Genomic DNA, 14,061 nt, shown 5'->3' with positions numbered 1-14,061 from the left:
TTTCACCAGATGAAAGTGCAATACTTACCTATTAATATGCTAGAAATTTTTGAAAAGCTACATCTTTGCTGAGCAATAGTAATTTGTAAGTTAACAATGAAAGGCTCTCCTCTTTTCATTTACCTTACATGTATACTTTTATAATTAAAAAAATTGTAACTAATTTTTTTAGTTTTATCTTTAAAAAGATTAAATAATTTAAAGTTTATGAAATACAATTTTATTTTAGTGAGTATTTTGTAGATGAAACAAATGCAAACTAAAATTAGCTAATATATTAATACACATATGTTTAAATAGACATTAAAATGCATGAATTCTTAAACTATCTGTAATGGAAACTTGTCTTTAGCAATATTTTTCTTTCTATAACATTGTTATAACCAGATTTTATTGCATTGGTGCTGATTATGAGTCATTAAGTTTAGGAAATTATAGAAAAAAATTGTTTATCTAGATAAAATAAATGTTTTTTTTCTTTTTCTTTCAAGTATGTGAAGAATAAATAACTTTCTGCAGAACTTTTTGTTCAGCAGTGCTTTATTAAAAAGGTAATTTAGTAAATAAACTTGTTTTGTGGTAAAAATCGTTCCAAAATTTGCTGTTTTATGTTCTACTGAATTATCATGTAGCAAGGAAAGTTTAAAACTAAAATTCATATGACAAGTTAACGTCATTTTTAGCTTTATATTACTTTTCAAAGTGAAATCTATGCCTTATATTCAATTTACAAATTTTTTAACCTTGTGTAATATTTTAAAAATGAGTTCTTTTGACAACCTGCTTATTTGCCCAATGTATTGACTTTTTATGCTATTAAACTGTTAATATGGAATGCATGCACACACACATATTTAATATTAATTTCATCTTGTTATTTGATAAGACTGAAAAACAAATTTATTTAAATCAATTTATTACAAATTATTACACATAGAAATTAAAAAGTATATATATTACAAAATAAAAGTGGAAATGAAAATTCTGTTGGTATTAAGTTATTATCTGAAGAAAATACCTTTTTTTTTTTTTTTTTTTTTTTTTTCATTTTAAAATTAATGTGGCAAAAGCATGCAATTGAATGTTTTGATAAAAAAAAATACCCTTGAATTTCATCATAACATTAAAAATTTGTTACAGATTGTGAATCAAATTAAATATGAAAAATTTATTATAAATAAAAGAAAGAAATTGTACAGAAATGAAACTGATATTATTAAAAAGACAAGTTTTAATAATGCAAAAATCATTATTAGGTGATAATAGTTTCTGAGAGCAAATCATGCTTTACCTATCTGTTGTCAGTGAACTTGTTTAAATCTGATATTTGGACATCTACCTAATTAGATCAACCTTTTGCTTTCTTTTAACTAAGTTCAGTGCAATTACATAGCATATATGTAGTACAAAAAGGTCATGTGGCAATAAGCCTGTTTCAAGCTCAAGCTTAATTAAACTTGTTTGATGCTAGTTTTTATCATCTTAATTTCTTTTGCATCTTTTTTTCTCTAATTGAATGGGAGTTTTAACAAGTTCTCTTCCAAGCATTTCTAATAATATTTTGTAGCTCTATAAATTAGCTAAGTAAAACATTGATTAATTGAGCCATAAAAACATGTAGTGAAATAGTCGAAATATTCATTAGGCGTTTGGTTACATTTGAATGCTACTATTCTACATTAAGTTATATGAATGATTTCTGTGCTTTGTGTCTTGGTATTTTATGTATATAGATTATTTCTCTCTCTCTCTTTTTACTTCTTATATTTTCATATAAATTGCTACTTAGCAGTTTAATTTCCTACCTAACTCCTTTTTCATATTTCGGAAGTATTTCTGTTTCATTATACTAATCAACTTTCTTTTTAATAGCTTTTTCGATTTTGAATTCTTTCTTGCACAAAATAATATTCTAATTAAGAGATTCTGTTTTCTTCTACATAGTGTTAACAAGATTCTACAATAGAAAAACTGGAGTTTTTTTAGTAATTGTCACACGCTTTTTTGACAGAAACAAAGGAGAAAGAAGCAATTGCCATTACAGAGTTAAAAGTTTAAATAAATCCATTCTTCATAATTAAAAAGAAAAACTACAAATTCTTAAAAAATGATTTGTGAATCTAATGAAATTGAAACTTTCTACAGCTTTAATCACAAAAATAAAAATATTCATTTCTTTTAAAAATTGTATATTAATGTTTCTTATTTGTTATTCCTTTAGGGCAAGCAGAATGATTGCTATTGTTGGGTGTGTCATCGTGAAAATGTTGTTCTTTCTTGCATTGCATGTCCTAGAGCATATCATATGAAATGTGCTGGCGACAATGTGGTTATTTCATCTGATATGAATGATTGGGTTTGTCCAGAATGTAAACGCATCCTAACAGCAGAAAATGTTGATACACGCTCTACAGTTTTGTCCGAAATTTCTTTAGACAAGCTTTGTACACTGTTAAGATTCAGTTTAAATAAAATGAAACACAGAGCAGTAAGTATTCAAAATTTCTTCTTTGATTTTAGTGTTTTTGGTTTTATAATTTTAGAATACAATGCTCATATTCTCTGTAAAAGATTATAATTGCATCAATTTGATAATCAGTATCATTGTACGGGGTTGCCACGACACAGGGTGAACCAGGAAACTACAGGGAATTTTGAAATTTTCCTTCAAAACTGGGAAAGTGCAGGGAATTTTAGGTTTCTTGGGGTTCTCCCTCCCCCATCTAAAAAATACAGATTTCATTTTTTTTAATTGCAAGATAAAAGATTTTTACCACAGCTCTACTAAACACCGTTTGTGATTATAAAATTCTAAAATTAGCATATCCGAAAATGAATGAAAAAATAGATTACAAAATTCATTGTTTGTTTCATTAACATTGAAACTTTTAATTGAAATAGATATTTAATTAGTGTAATCTTAGTTGCATTTTCCCTATATTGCACTTTGTGTGCATGAATGCTAAAATCACATGTTAATCAGAACTGTCTCTAATTTTTGTGGACTTGTCATTAATTACTAAAGTATTTTCATGATTTTGAAACTGAATCAGTCTGGTAGGTTTAGGATTGAAAATTTATAATTTTTGCTTTTATAAAATACATTAATAAATATTTTGTAATTTCAACTTTCTCTTCTTGTGAATGTTTTTATTATTTTATACTTTTCATTTATTTAACTGCGAATACTGTTATTTTTTTAGGGTGTAGCATTTCATCAACCTGTCTCTTTGGATCATTATCCAATGTATCCCCATTATGTTATTCATCCAATGGATTTCAGTTTACTTGAAAAGGTAATTATTCTCCAGATATAAATTAAGTAGCATGAAATAGAGTGAATTTACAACTGTTAAAATTGTTAAAAATACTTTTATTAAACACTTTTATTTACAATTTTAAAAAATTGTTTTTAAAATGTAAGATGCCAACTTTAATTGCGATCTTAAAAGATTATGAATTTCAGTTTTGTTCCATGAGCAAGTTTTATTTATAAGGAATTCTCTTAAAATTAAGTGTTGAAGGAAATTTTCTATGAATTTTTTGATCATTAATAAGAGACAAAAATCCAGGTTTGTGTTTTAAATATTATGAAGATCATTCTAAAGTTGAACTAAGTTTTTTCATTTACACTGCAATTTTTATGCTTCACTCTAAAATGTTGTTTTTAATATATTAAACTTTTTTCAAGTAAGCTAATAAGTAAATGAATTAATTTGCATAAATTTAGTTTTCTTATTCTGAAAACTATTTTTTGTTTGAGCCATGAGTGCATTTGAAAATTTCTATTGTGCTTTGGTATTTTAGAAATTTATTTCTAAGATTATGTAGAATTCTCAAGTGGATTTCTAAGTTTAATGTTAATTATTATTAACTGAAATATTATTTCAATTTATTTACAAATGTTAGGAGAATTTAAAATGTTTTGTTGTTAAATGAGGGAAATTTAAAATTTTGCCTTTTATTCTGCAATGTCAATTTCAAAAATAATTTTTAAAAATATGAACGCATAAAAAAATAAAAGCCTTGGAAATTTTTATGAAATAATGAATTTTTATTTTGAAATTTAGTGGTTACCCAGAAATTCAGTCTTTTAAGTTTATGGACTTGATTCAAGTTTATTTACTTGATGACAGTAGCTTTCATATGTTAAATTCTTTTATTTCTCATCTAATTTATATTAAATGAATGTGTTTTTTCTTCTTACTTTTCTTGAAGTGTTTGTGAGAGTAAAAGTGAGCATAAACAGACAGATATTGTTTAGATTACAGATAATTTTTTCAAAGAAATGAAAGTTTTTTTTTTTTTGTGACACCTTTTTTTAAAAATAGAAACAAGAAAAAAAATTTGTCTTTTAACTTTCCATAAATATGAATTAAGAAATAGGGAAAGATAATTTAAATAATTGTTATATATTCCTTCTGCTTTGAGCTTCAGCTCTTTTTAGTTCAGCTCTTAATAATCATGCTGACTTCAAATTAAGCATTTATTTTTGTGTTAAAATAAGACCTATTAACAGAAGAAAAAAATGTGAAATAATTTATTTAATAAAATGGCTCTTTTTATATATATATATATATATAACCTTCAGTGAAGATGTGTGATTCATCATTTATTAAAAAAATAATAAGATAAGAGGGCTGAAGGCACTCATTGTTAACAAGATGTCTATAAAATAAAAGAATTATGCATGTGAAAAAAATAATTTATCTAATTAATCATATGATATTTTAATTTTTTTTTTTAAATTCTGCTTTTTAGTGCTCACTGTTAATTTTATTTAGCTATTTTTAATCAGATCTGTCTTGTGTAAAAAATCCATCCTTCTTAAATACTCCACACTGCCTACTAATCACAAACAATTATGATTTCATGTACAAATTTCTATTGAATCCTTTAGAATATTTTTTTTATCAATATGTATTTTCCTTATTAAATCTGGTTACATAAGGATTTTCAACTCCACCCCCCCCTCCCCCTTTTTAAACAAACTGCTTAGATTGCTTGATTAAAGAAAAGTTCTAGGTACATACATATTTAGCTGGAATAATTGTGTTATACTAATCAAAATGTAATTAGAAAGTTAAGTTTTCGTATGTTCAACAAAATCTTTTTAATCTAAAACGTATCTTATTATGTATGAAAGTTCATTGTGTGTATCTATGCTTGCGTGCAAGTGTGTGAGTCTTTTTGACATTTTTTTTTTATTAGAATTGTAAATCAAGAAAACATGTAGTACGGATTTCATTTTTTGAATTTTTAGAAAATTTGCTGTTGAAGATATATGGCTCCTAGAAAAAAATATCTTGTTACCTTGAAAACTGAATGTACATAGCAATTATTTTAACAATATTAATCCATCCAATCCATATTAAGAATTTCAGTTAAAGAAGCATCCTTATTATTAAGGTTCAAGATTTTAATACTTACATTAATTTTATTAACAGTTTTAAAATTCATTTCTAAGTTCAAAATGAAGGAAGGAAAGAAAAAATATAAGATAACTAGAATTTGTTTTGAGATCATGAAATAATTTACCCACCATATGAGGAAGATGCCTTTTGCCTTTATCTCCATAGCCAATAACCAAATTAATTAAAAATTTTGTTAATATCTTTATGAAATGAAAATTTTAATAGATTTTTATTATGAGACTAACACCAAAATTTTTTTTAATGAATAAGTTCTGAAATACAATAAAATAAAAAATCTTCTCATGAAATTTGTACTTAATTCTGCATTTCCTAATTTGTTGATTCTTCTTCATAAACAATCAACATGCTCAAATATATTTTACATGATTTTCGTAATGTAAGTATGAGGGGTGATCCAAAAAAAAGTTTACAAGGCAAAGGAAAAATGCTTTATTAATAATAGACCCGTGGTAATTAAGAGACATGTGTGGTACTCACTTCTCTACATAATCACCAAACCTGTTGAGGTTTTTATCACATTGCTGGACCAATTTGTTTAATCCGTCTTCATAATAATCAGGTCCCTGGCTATTGAGCCAGTCCTTGGCACTTTTTTGAACATCACCGTCTGATATGAACCTTGTTTCTGATAAATGTTTCTTCAATGCTAGGAAAAGAAAATATTCGCTAGGAGTTAAATCGCTGCTGTATGAGGGGTAACTCCAGACCTCCCACCTTAACTTTTCCAGCAATCTCTCTAGCCGCTTCAAAAGAATGACACAATTTTGCCCCCATACACTTCAATGATTTGTCTGTGAATGTCAGATGGAGACACATTCTTGGCCCATAGAAATGGTATCACAGCTTGCACTCTATGCAAGACCACTTTTCTAAACGTCTTGCCATTACTGGCGCTGTTTCAGGTCTCAGTACTTACACTATCTGCTCAAACAACCCGTTTAAGACAACTAATGCTATCTGTCACCACTCTGGGTAACAATATTCCCATCCACAGTTTCTGCTTTCCAAATACTGTTGCTTGTAAACTTTTTTTTGGATCCCCCCCTCGCATAATAAATTAAACATTAAAAATTTAATTGATGTTTTAATTTAATGATGAATGTTAATAATTAAAAATTGAAAATCTGTATTATTAAAATATTTCTTAATTTATGTAAATTAGCACTTCAGTAGAGCCCTATTGCTGTTAGTTTTTTAAAAAGTTAATTATAGTTTCATGTCACATTTGTGTATGCTTCTTAAATTTCTTTTTCAGTTTTTTTTTAAATATAATTATTGTAAAAAATAATAATTTTTTAAAATAATTTTTTATAAGTGAATATAAATTTGGAGTTCCATGTATTTTCTATTTTCTACCTAGAACATTAAACAGAAGCTTTATGGTTGTACTGAAGCCTTTTTAGCTGATGTAAAATGGATTCTGCATAATTCATGTGTATTTAATGGAAGTAAGTTTTTTAATGCTGAAGTATTTCTTTTTTAAAAAAAAATATTTTTGAATATTGTCAGGGTGCTTTGCATCATGAAAAATGCTTAAATTTGAAAACCACTTTTAAGCATCTTAAAAGCGCTTAATTTTCAGAAAAAATCATTAATGATCATTTCTGCGTTTTTGTCAAATCCAAAATTTTACAATAGAAGATATGCAAATACAGATACAAATATTAAAATTTAAAGAATAAGCATTTTAAAATTAGTTAAAAAAAATTTTCAATAAAAACTGTACATTATTATAAAACAGAAAAAAATCCCATGCTTTGAAAATATATTTACGTTATCATACTTATGTAAAAGTGCTTAATTTTTTGAGCAATTTCTTGTTACGCATCCTAATTGTTCTGTTTAACAGATACCAGTACTCTACTAGGTGCTATTCATTGTTCAAAGTTCTGCAATGTTTTGGATTAAAATGGGGAAATAACCTAAGATATAATTTTTATGTATTCTTAAATTTAAAAAAATGAAAAGCATACACTAAAAAATTAATCTTAAAAAATTTTATTTTCTTTCAACATAGTGCACTTGTAGTCATTTATCCTACTTTTATGATTGTAGAATAATTCCGAAAGACAGTGAATTAAATGATTATGGAAACTTGTTAATAATCTGAGATGATTTTATTATCATAAGCATAAATACTTTCTATATAACTGCTTCCTAAATGTAAATTACTGGGTAGCACAATGAACTATGTAGTTGTATGCTGAGTTTTTTGCAAGAATGTATGTACTTTACCATTCCTGTTGCATTAAATCCTTTGGAAATATTTTTTTTTTTTTAAATTCTCATTCATTAACTATGGGGGAGTTTTTACAGTATAGCCTAATTTCTATTTTTATCCAGAATTATGATTTATCTACTGTGTAATAATAGTGTGGTGTGTTTTATTTATACCTGTATACTAATTGCACTTTATATGCGAATATAAATCTAAAAAATTTGCAAACTAAATTTTTGTTTTTACTAGGTCAACATCCTCTGAGTACAAATGCCAAGTCACTTGTAAAAGCTTGTGATAATGACATGCAAGAAATTGAAGTGTGTCCAGACTGTTTCATGCATAGCATTGTTAGAAATAAATATTGGTTTTCAGAAGTTTGTGTATGTATATAACTTTATATATTTTACATGTAGTTCTTAAGTAATGAACATGAAAAGATTAAAATATTTATTAAGCTTTATATACAAGATGAAACAAAATTAAAACCTGTTGTACTGGATATCCTTAACAGATTTTGTTTCAAAAATTATTATTATTAGTTTGGTGTGATTAAAGTATTTCTAATCTTTGCTAACAGTCAGGATAATAGTGTTAAATTTCTTTGAAATAAAATCTAATTTTTAATGTTTCTGTATATGAATTTGATATAATTCTGTACATATATTAGTTGAGAATCCATTGTTCATTTCAATCTAACTGTCAAATTTGTTGATAAATAACTGTTTATTTCAATACATCTCCCATTATAATGGCCTTTAAATATATATCTTATGTTTCTGAATCGCATTTGTAAGGATATGAATAATGGAGATTCTTATTTTATTTTAGAATTTTCTCCATTTTCTTTTTGGATTAAAGAAAATTTTTGTTTAAAGGGAAGTTTCATATTGATATTTACATTACCGTGCTTTTTATATCATTAAGCCTTTACAAAATAAAGAATAATATAATTACATAAATGTAAGATATTTTTAAATGTTACATAATATGTTTAGGTAAAATTAACATCACGATATTTAAAATCTACATATCTTTCATTTCTTAGACTTTTCCTTTTCTTAAAAAACATTATCATATGCATAATAAGTAAGTGAAAATTCAACTCATTCATAGAGTTCATTGAATCAGATTTACATTTGTTTTTATCATTTTTTTTTTTTTTTTTTTTTGTTTATATATTCAGGGTTGCCATGGTACCAGTAGAACCGGGAAAACACAAGGAATTTAAAAATTGTCTAATAAAACTAGAAAAAGGCAGAGAAATTTGAAAATTTTTGTGTAAACTATGAAAATACAGAGCATTTTAAGTTTCTTAGTTATTTTTCCCCATCCAAAAGTTGCCGATTCTCTAAAGATTGCAAGAATAAAAGATCATAGTCATAGCTTCCAAAAATGAAATGATAGTATTCGCGAATGTGTTATGCAGAAACTCCCCTCTTTTTCTCTGTATAGATCAGTCCAGTGTCTTGCTGGACAGTTCTTCTTCTATGAGATTCCTGAATTGCAGCTAATGAGTATGCACAAGACTTTTGTAGCTCCATGAAAGTATAGAATACATTTCTGAGGCGGAGACATACCAAACTGCAGAGGTAAAATATCGGGAAGTTTAGTCTGTGAACTTATTCAAAGTAGATTAGAGGATTTTTTTAAACAATGAGCTGCTGAAAATCTTTATTTAAAACGAATTGGATTTATAAAAAAAAATCAAACCTGATTTTGCTGAAGAAGTTCCAAAAAATCCATTTGTTGCATACTGCTCATTTTGGAAGAAGATAATAAGCCTAAGTAATATGGGAAAACGAGCACTTACTAGTTACGCCAAATGAGGGAAAAATATAAGACTGTGTACCTGTTCAAAAGAGTCATCAATGATGCTGGACTTTGTATCTAAAATGAATGACATGTCAAATCTGAATACGTCAGATTTAATGTCCGAAAATAAACTGATTTCAAATTTTTTAGTTCAAGCACCATAATTAAAGGTGAAATTTTATGGGCTTTAAAACTTGTTGAGTCACATTCGTCCTTTAATGCATGCATTGATATCTAAAATATTTTCGCATATGTTCACTGAAAGGGAAATAGCTAAAGGCAAAAATGTCTATACCTTATTTATCAAAGATTAGTGCCTTGAAACTGATGGCTGAAAAATCTGCAGAAGATGCAGAAATTATTGCCTAAATGTGTGACTTGGCAACAATAAATAAATAAATTAAAAAAAAAACCTTACTTTAAAAAAAATTATTCAATTATTTGTATTATAAAAACAAAATTGTTTTTTATTTCACCTGAGTCCATAATTTTGTCAACTTACAGTTATAAAGAGCATGAGAGGTAATATATCCCTCCCTTAATATATATATATATATATATATATATTGCTAAATTCTAGATAATAAATGAAAAGAAGTTTTTTTTTTTATGTAAACATAAATCTTCTTTTAATATGCTATTATTTTGAATAATGTTAAATTGTTGCTTCCCTTCTTTGCTTTTTTAACTCCTTAAAATTATATTGCATTATAACTAATTTATAAGTGCTATTCAAGCATTTCCTCATATCTTGAATATATGTACAGGAAAAACATAGGAAATTTTTCTTCCAGATTTGCGTGCCAGCCCTGTAACTTCCCCTCTGTATGTTTAAATATGTTTCAACAGAAAAAGTTATAGGATGACATTGCTGTCTTTTTGGTATCAAGGTCTAAGGAGGACCATTCTTGGTCTGTTTTGAAAAAGATTCTTGGGATAACTACATACACAAATGATTATAGCTATCCTGATATTTGAATCTCCTCTTTTGAGCAGAGGAGCAACAAGCTGAAATTCCTGGCCACAAAATGCACTATAGAGACATGATAAACAACTAAAAGAATTTGAAAAGTCGTAATTTATTATTTTTTAATGTTTTTCAAAGTCATTTATTTATATAAATTAAATGCAGATTAAGAGTGTTAGATTATATAAAGAGTGTTAGAGAGTATAAGATTATTAAATGCAGATTAAGAGTGTCATCAGAATTGAGCTTCATATCATACTAAGAATTTTGAAGTGCACAAAATCTACTGAGAAATCTAATAGCATCAGGCCGGACCAGCATGTTGGATTTAGCAAACACTTGGATTTAATCAAACTTGGGTATGGTCTTGTATTGTCATCTCTTAAGATTAATTAGTTCTTCAAATGGCCCAATTATAAAGATGGTACATTTCAAAATTTACAGTTCGATTTTTTTTTTTTAAAATTTTTGAAAAACATGATGCCTTTGAAATGCACAATATACTTCTCATTACCAGTTGCTTCAAAACATTGGGTTTTATACTCATGTTTAATGAGCGTATCACAAATATTTGTGCATATCATCAAATAAACTTTGAATTCTTAAAGAACTTAAATATTAAACATGCTTTCATTTTCTGTCTTTAGATGATAATGAATGCTTGAATAATGAATATTTAACATCTCTGCAATATCTTGTATCATGTAATAGGGGTTTGTTTTGATTAATACTTTGAATTTATTATTGTCAACTTTTTTTTTATCTACTCTAACCATACAGAATCATTAAGGTCAAAATTGACTACACGAAATTTTATGAGCCATCTTTAACACTTATATTCTTATAATGCATTATCATTGCCCTGTTTGAAATTAAATTGTATGTGCAACTTCATGCAGATATTTCTCCTTTTTTTTTTTGTGTGTGTGTATTCTATGCACAATGTCATAATATATACATAAAACTTTTTGTTTGCATCAGTTTCATAGTTTATACTTGAAATTTTCTGTTTGCATCAATGTCATCAGTTATTATTTTTTTTTAATTGAATCTCAAATATGGATATCAAGTTTTATTTATTTTATTTTGAAATAATTAAGATGTTTTATAAATCTTAAATTTCATTTTTTGATTTCTAATATCCATTCAATTCTGCTTCTTTTCCATCATGTAAAGCTTCTAAAGATCTGTAAGAGTTTTGAACTTGGAAAATTGGGTTAAATATTAGATTATTTCTATTTCTGTGTTTGAGTGATTAGCTCTGTATATATAAATACATGCATTGATGTATTTTTTTTTTTTCTTTGATCTGTAGAATCAGCCTAGCATTCAAGACAAATTTTTGTGCTCATATTGAAAGATATTGCAAGTCTATTTCCCTCAAAATTTGAGTTTCGCACTGTCTGATAATGCATTTACTAATGTAAAAACTACTTGAGGGATTTTTCTTTGATAATTTGAATCTTAAAATTACTGTCAAGTAAAAGTGTAACTCAATATATCTTTGTCCAATAAAAGTGATTTATTTATAACATCCTTCAGTCCAATATTAATTTATTTATAAATATAATTCAGAGTATAAAAGAAGTATTAATCTTAGCTGCAATGTTACTTTGTTTATATATATAATATATAGAATTTTCTCATATTGAATGAGCATTGACATAAATTAGAACTACTAAGTAATGGTATGTACAAGTAAAATCTAGAAACTAATAAAGCAAAATTAATAATATATGATCTATTGATCTCTCTCTCTCTCTCTCTCTCTCTATATATATATATAAATGTAAACAAAGTTTTTTACATTAACTTTTTTTTTAATTTTATAGAGGAAGCCTCATCCTTTAGTCTGGGCAAAACTGAAGGGATTCCCATATTGGCCTGCTAAGGTAATTAACTTTTTTTAATAGCATTTTGTAACAATATGCTCACAACATAATTCATCATGAATTTTTGTTTCAGTTTGCAAATTTCTTTTTAACTTCTAAGAACTAAATTCAATTCTGAGTTTTTCCATTCTAGATTGGTTTTAAAACAGGCTGAGAAAAATTTGGTTTTATTTATTTATTTATTAACTGAGTTCACCTTATCTTCAGCTCTGGAACCAACATTGAATTTTAAATTTCCTTAATTTTTGTGGTTCAGTCAATTCTAAATGCATTGAAAATGTTGAACAAACATTAAATTTTGTTTTGTTTTGATTTGATTTTTTAAGAAAATACTTTCTACGGGGGGGGGGGGGGGGCTTGTCAGTATATATTTTTTTAAAATAACAATTTTAAACTTGTATAATGTTATTTAAATTTTTAAGCATTTTAATTAATATGATGGAAGTTTTGATCAATATCAGGTTTGAGGAAGTTACTTGTGGTTGAAAAATCAATAATTAAATGAAATGTATGTATTTTTTGCTAAAGCTGTAAGTTTAAAGTATGTATTTTATATTTATATATTGTATTTCTTCATTTAAATTAATGGATACTTACATAAATTGCAAAATTTATATTGAAATAAATTTTTCTATAGAGAACAATAACTTGCAAACATCTTACAATTTAGTACATTACAGAAATTAATATATTTTGAATGATTTCCTATTTATTTGAAAATTTTAAAAAATTCATTTGATATTTCAAGATAAATTTACGATTCCAAAATGGTTGGAAAAATAGGGGGAGATTTTTTTTAATATAATATTAGAACTTTTATTTAAACCTATATTAATAAACTTATGCAAACTTCTGACAATACTACCTGATGTGTTGATATTTTCATTGCTTTTTTTTAGGTAGTTCGAATTGCTGATGGATTTATTGATGCTCGTTTCTTTGGTGCTCATGACAGGTATTGTCTCATGAACAATTGTCTTTCTAATTAGATTATTTTCCCTCTCTCCTGTTGTCATATGATTTAATTACTATTGTTAAATATGGATATTCATGCATGATCTGAAAATAGGCTATTAAAACAAGACAAATTCAGAAAATGAAGATTTCCAAGTATTTTAAATGTTTTTTTAATATACAGTTTCTTAAATAAATTTTTAAAAATCTATATTTTGCAAAGGAATAACTTTTTTTTGTTTTGATTATTTTCTGATTACTATTTTATAACATCACAATAACAACACAGGTCGACTTATATTTTAATACCATAAATCTTGCCAATATCCTGCAGAGATCTTCAGCAAAACAATCTAAATGAATATGAGATTAATGAATCTTTATACTTATATTACAACCAAGGAATTTGCTATCAACTGATTCAACATAGTTTTCAGCATTGTAGTTGCCCAGAATATTCTTGACAACAAGGACAAATGAGATCTATTGTTTTGCTTTACCTCTTTCATGGTATCATTTATGTACTATCTGATATGTAGAATGTAATTCTAGTTTTCACTTTTTCTCAACTTATTTCAAACATTTTCTCTCTCTTTCTCTCTCTCTTTTTTTTTTTTTTTTTTTTTTTTCTTCTATATTTAGAACGGTTTCTTGAAAGCCTGAAGAGGTTTTATTATATTTTTTTTTATTAACTCCAGTTGTACTAAGGGTTCATCAATAAAATTTTTTCTTCTAGCAATTATTTTCTCTCTAGTTGATCACTTTTTTATTCCCCCTTAT

The 14,061-nt window shown here is 26.3% G+C and overlaps 1 protein-coding gene across 7 annotated transcripts in view; it reads left to right on the top strand.

Moving 5' to 3' along the window:
* The window catches only part of LOC129971269 (MYND-type zinc finger-containing chromatin reader ZMYND8-like), a 74,924-nt gene that overhangs the window by 15,922 nt on the left and 44,941 nt on the right, over positions 1-14,061 (top strand). For all 7 annotated transcript variants that reach the window (XM_056084883.1, XM_056084882.1, XM_056084879.1 and 4 more), the window contains 6 exons: positions 2,222-2,488; positions 3,204-3,296; positions 6,796-6,883; positions 7,903-8,036; positions 12,268-12,327; positions 13,227-13,282. In XM_056084883.1, the coding sequence (XP_055940858.1) occupies positions 2,222-2,488; positions 3,204-3,296; positions 6,796-6,883; positions 7,903-8,036; positions 12,268-12,327; positions 13,227-13,282 (698 nt within the window). The remainder of the gene's footprint in view (positions 1-2,221; positions 2,489-3,203; positions 3,297-6,795; positions 6,884-7,902; positions 8,037-12,267; positions 12,328-13,226; positions 13,283-14,061) is intronic.

This window comes from Argiope bruennichi, chromosome 6, assembly GCF_947563725.1.
Source record: "Argiope bruennichi chromosome 6, qqArgBrue1.1, whole genome shotgun sequence".
Lineage (NCBI taxonomy): Eukaryota > Metazoa > Arthropoda > Arachnida > Araneae > Araneidae > Argiope > Argiope bruennichi.
Note: the sequence above shows the minus strand (reverse complement) of the source record. Positions and strands in the feature narration are given on the sequence as shown.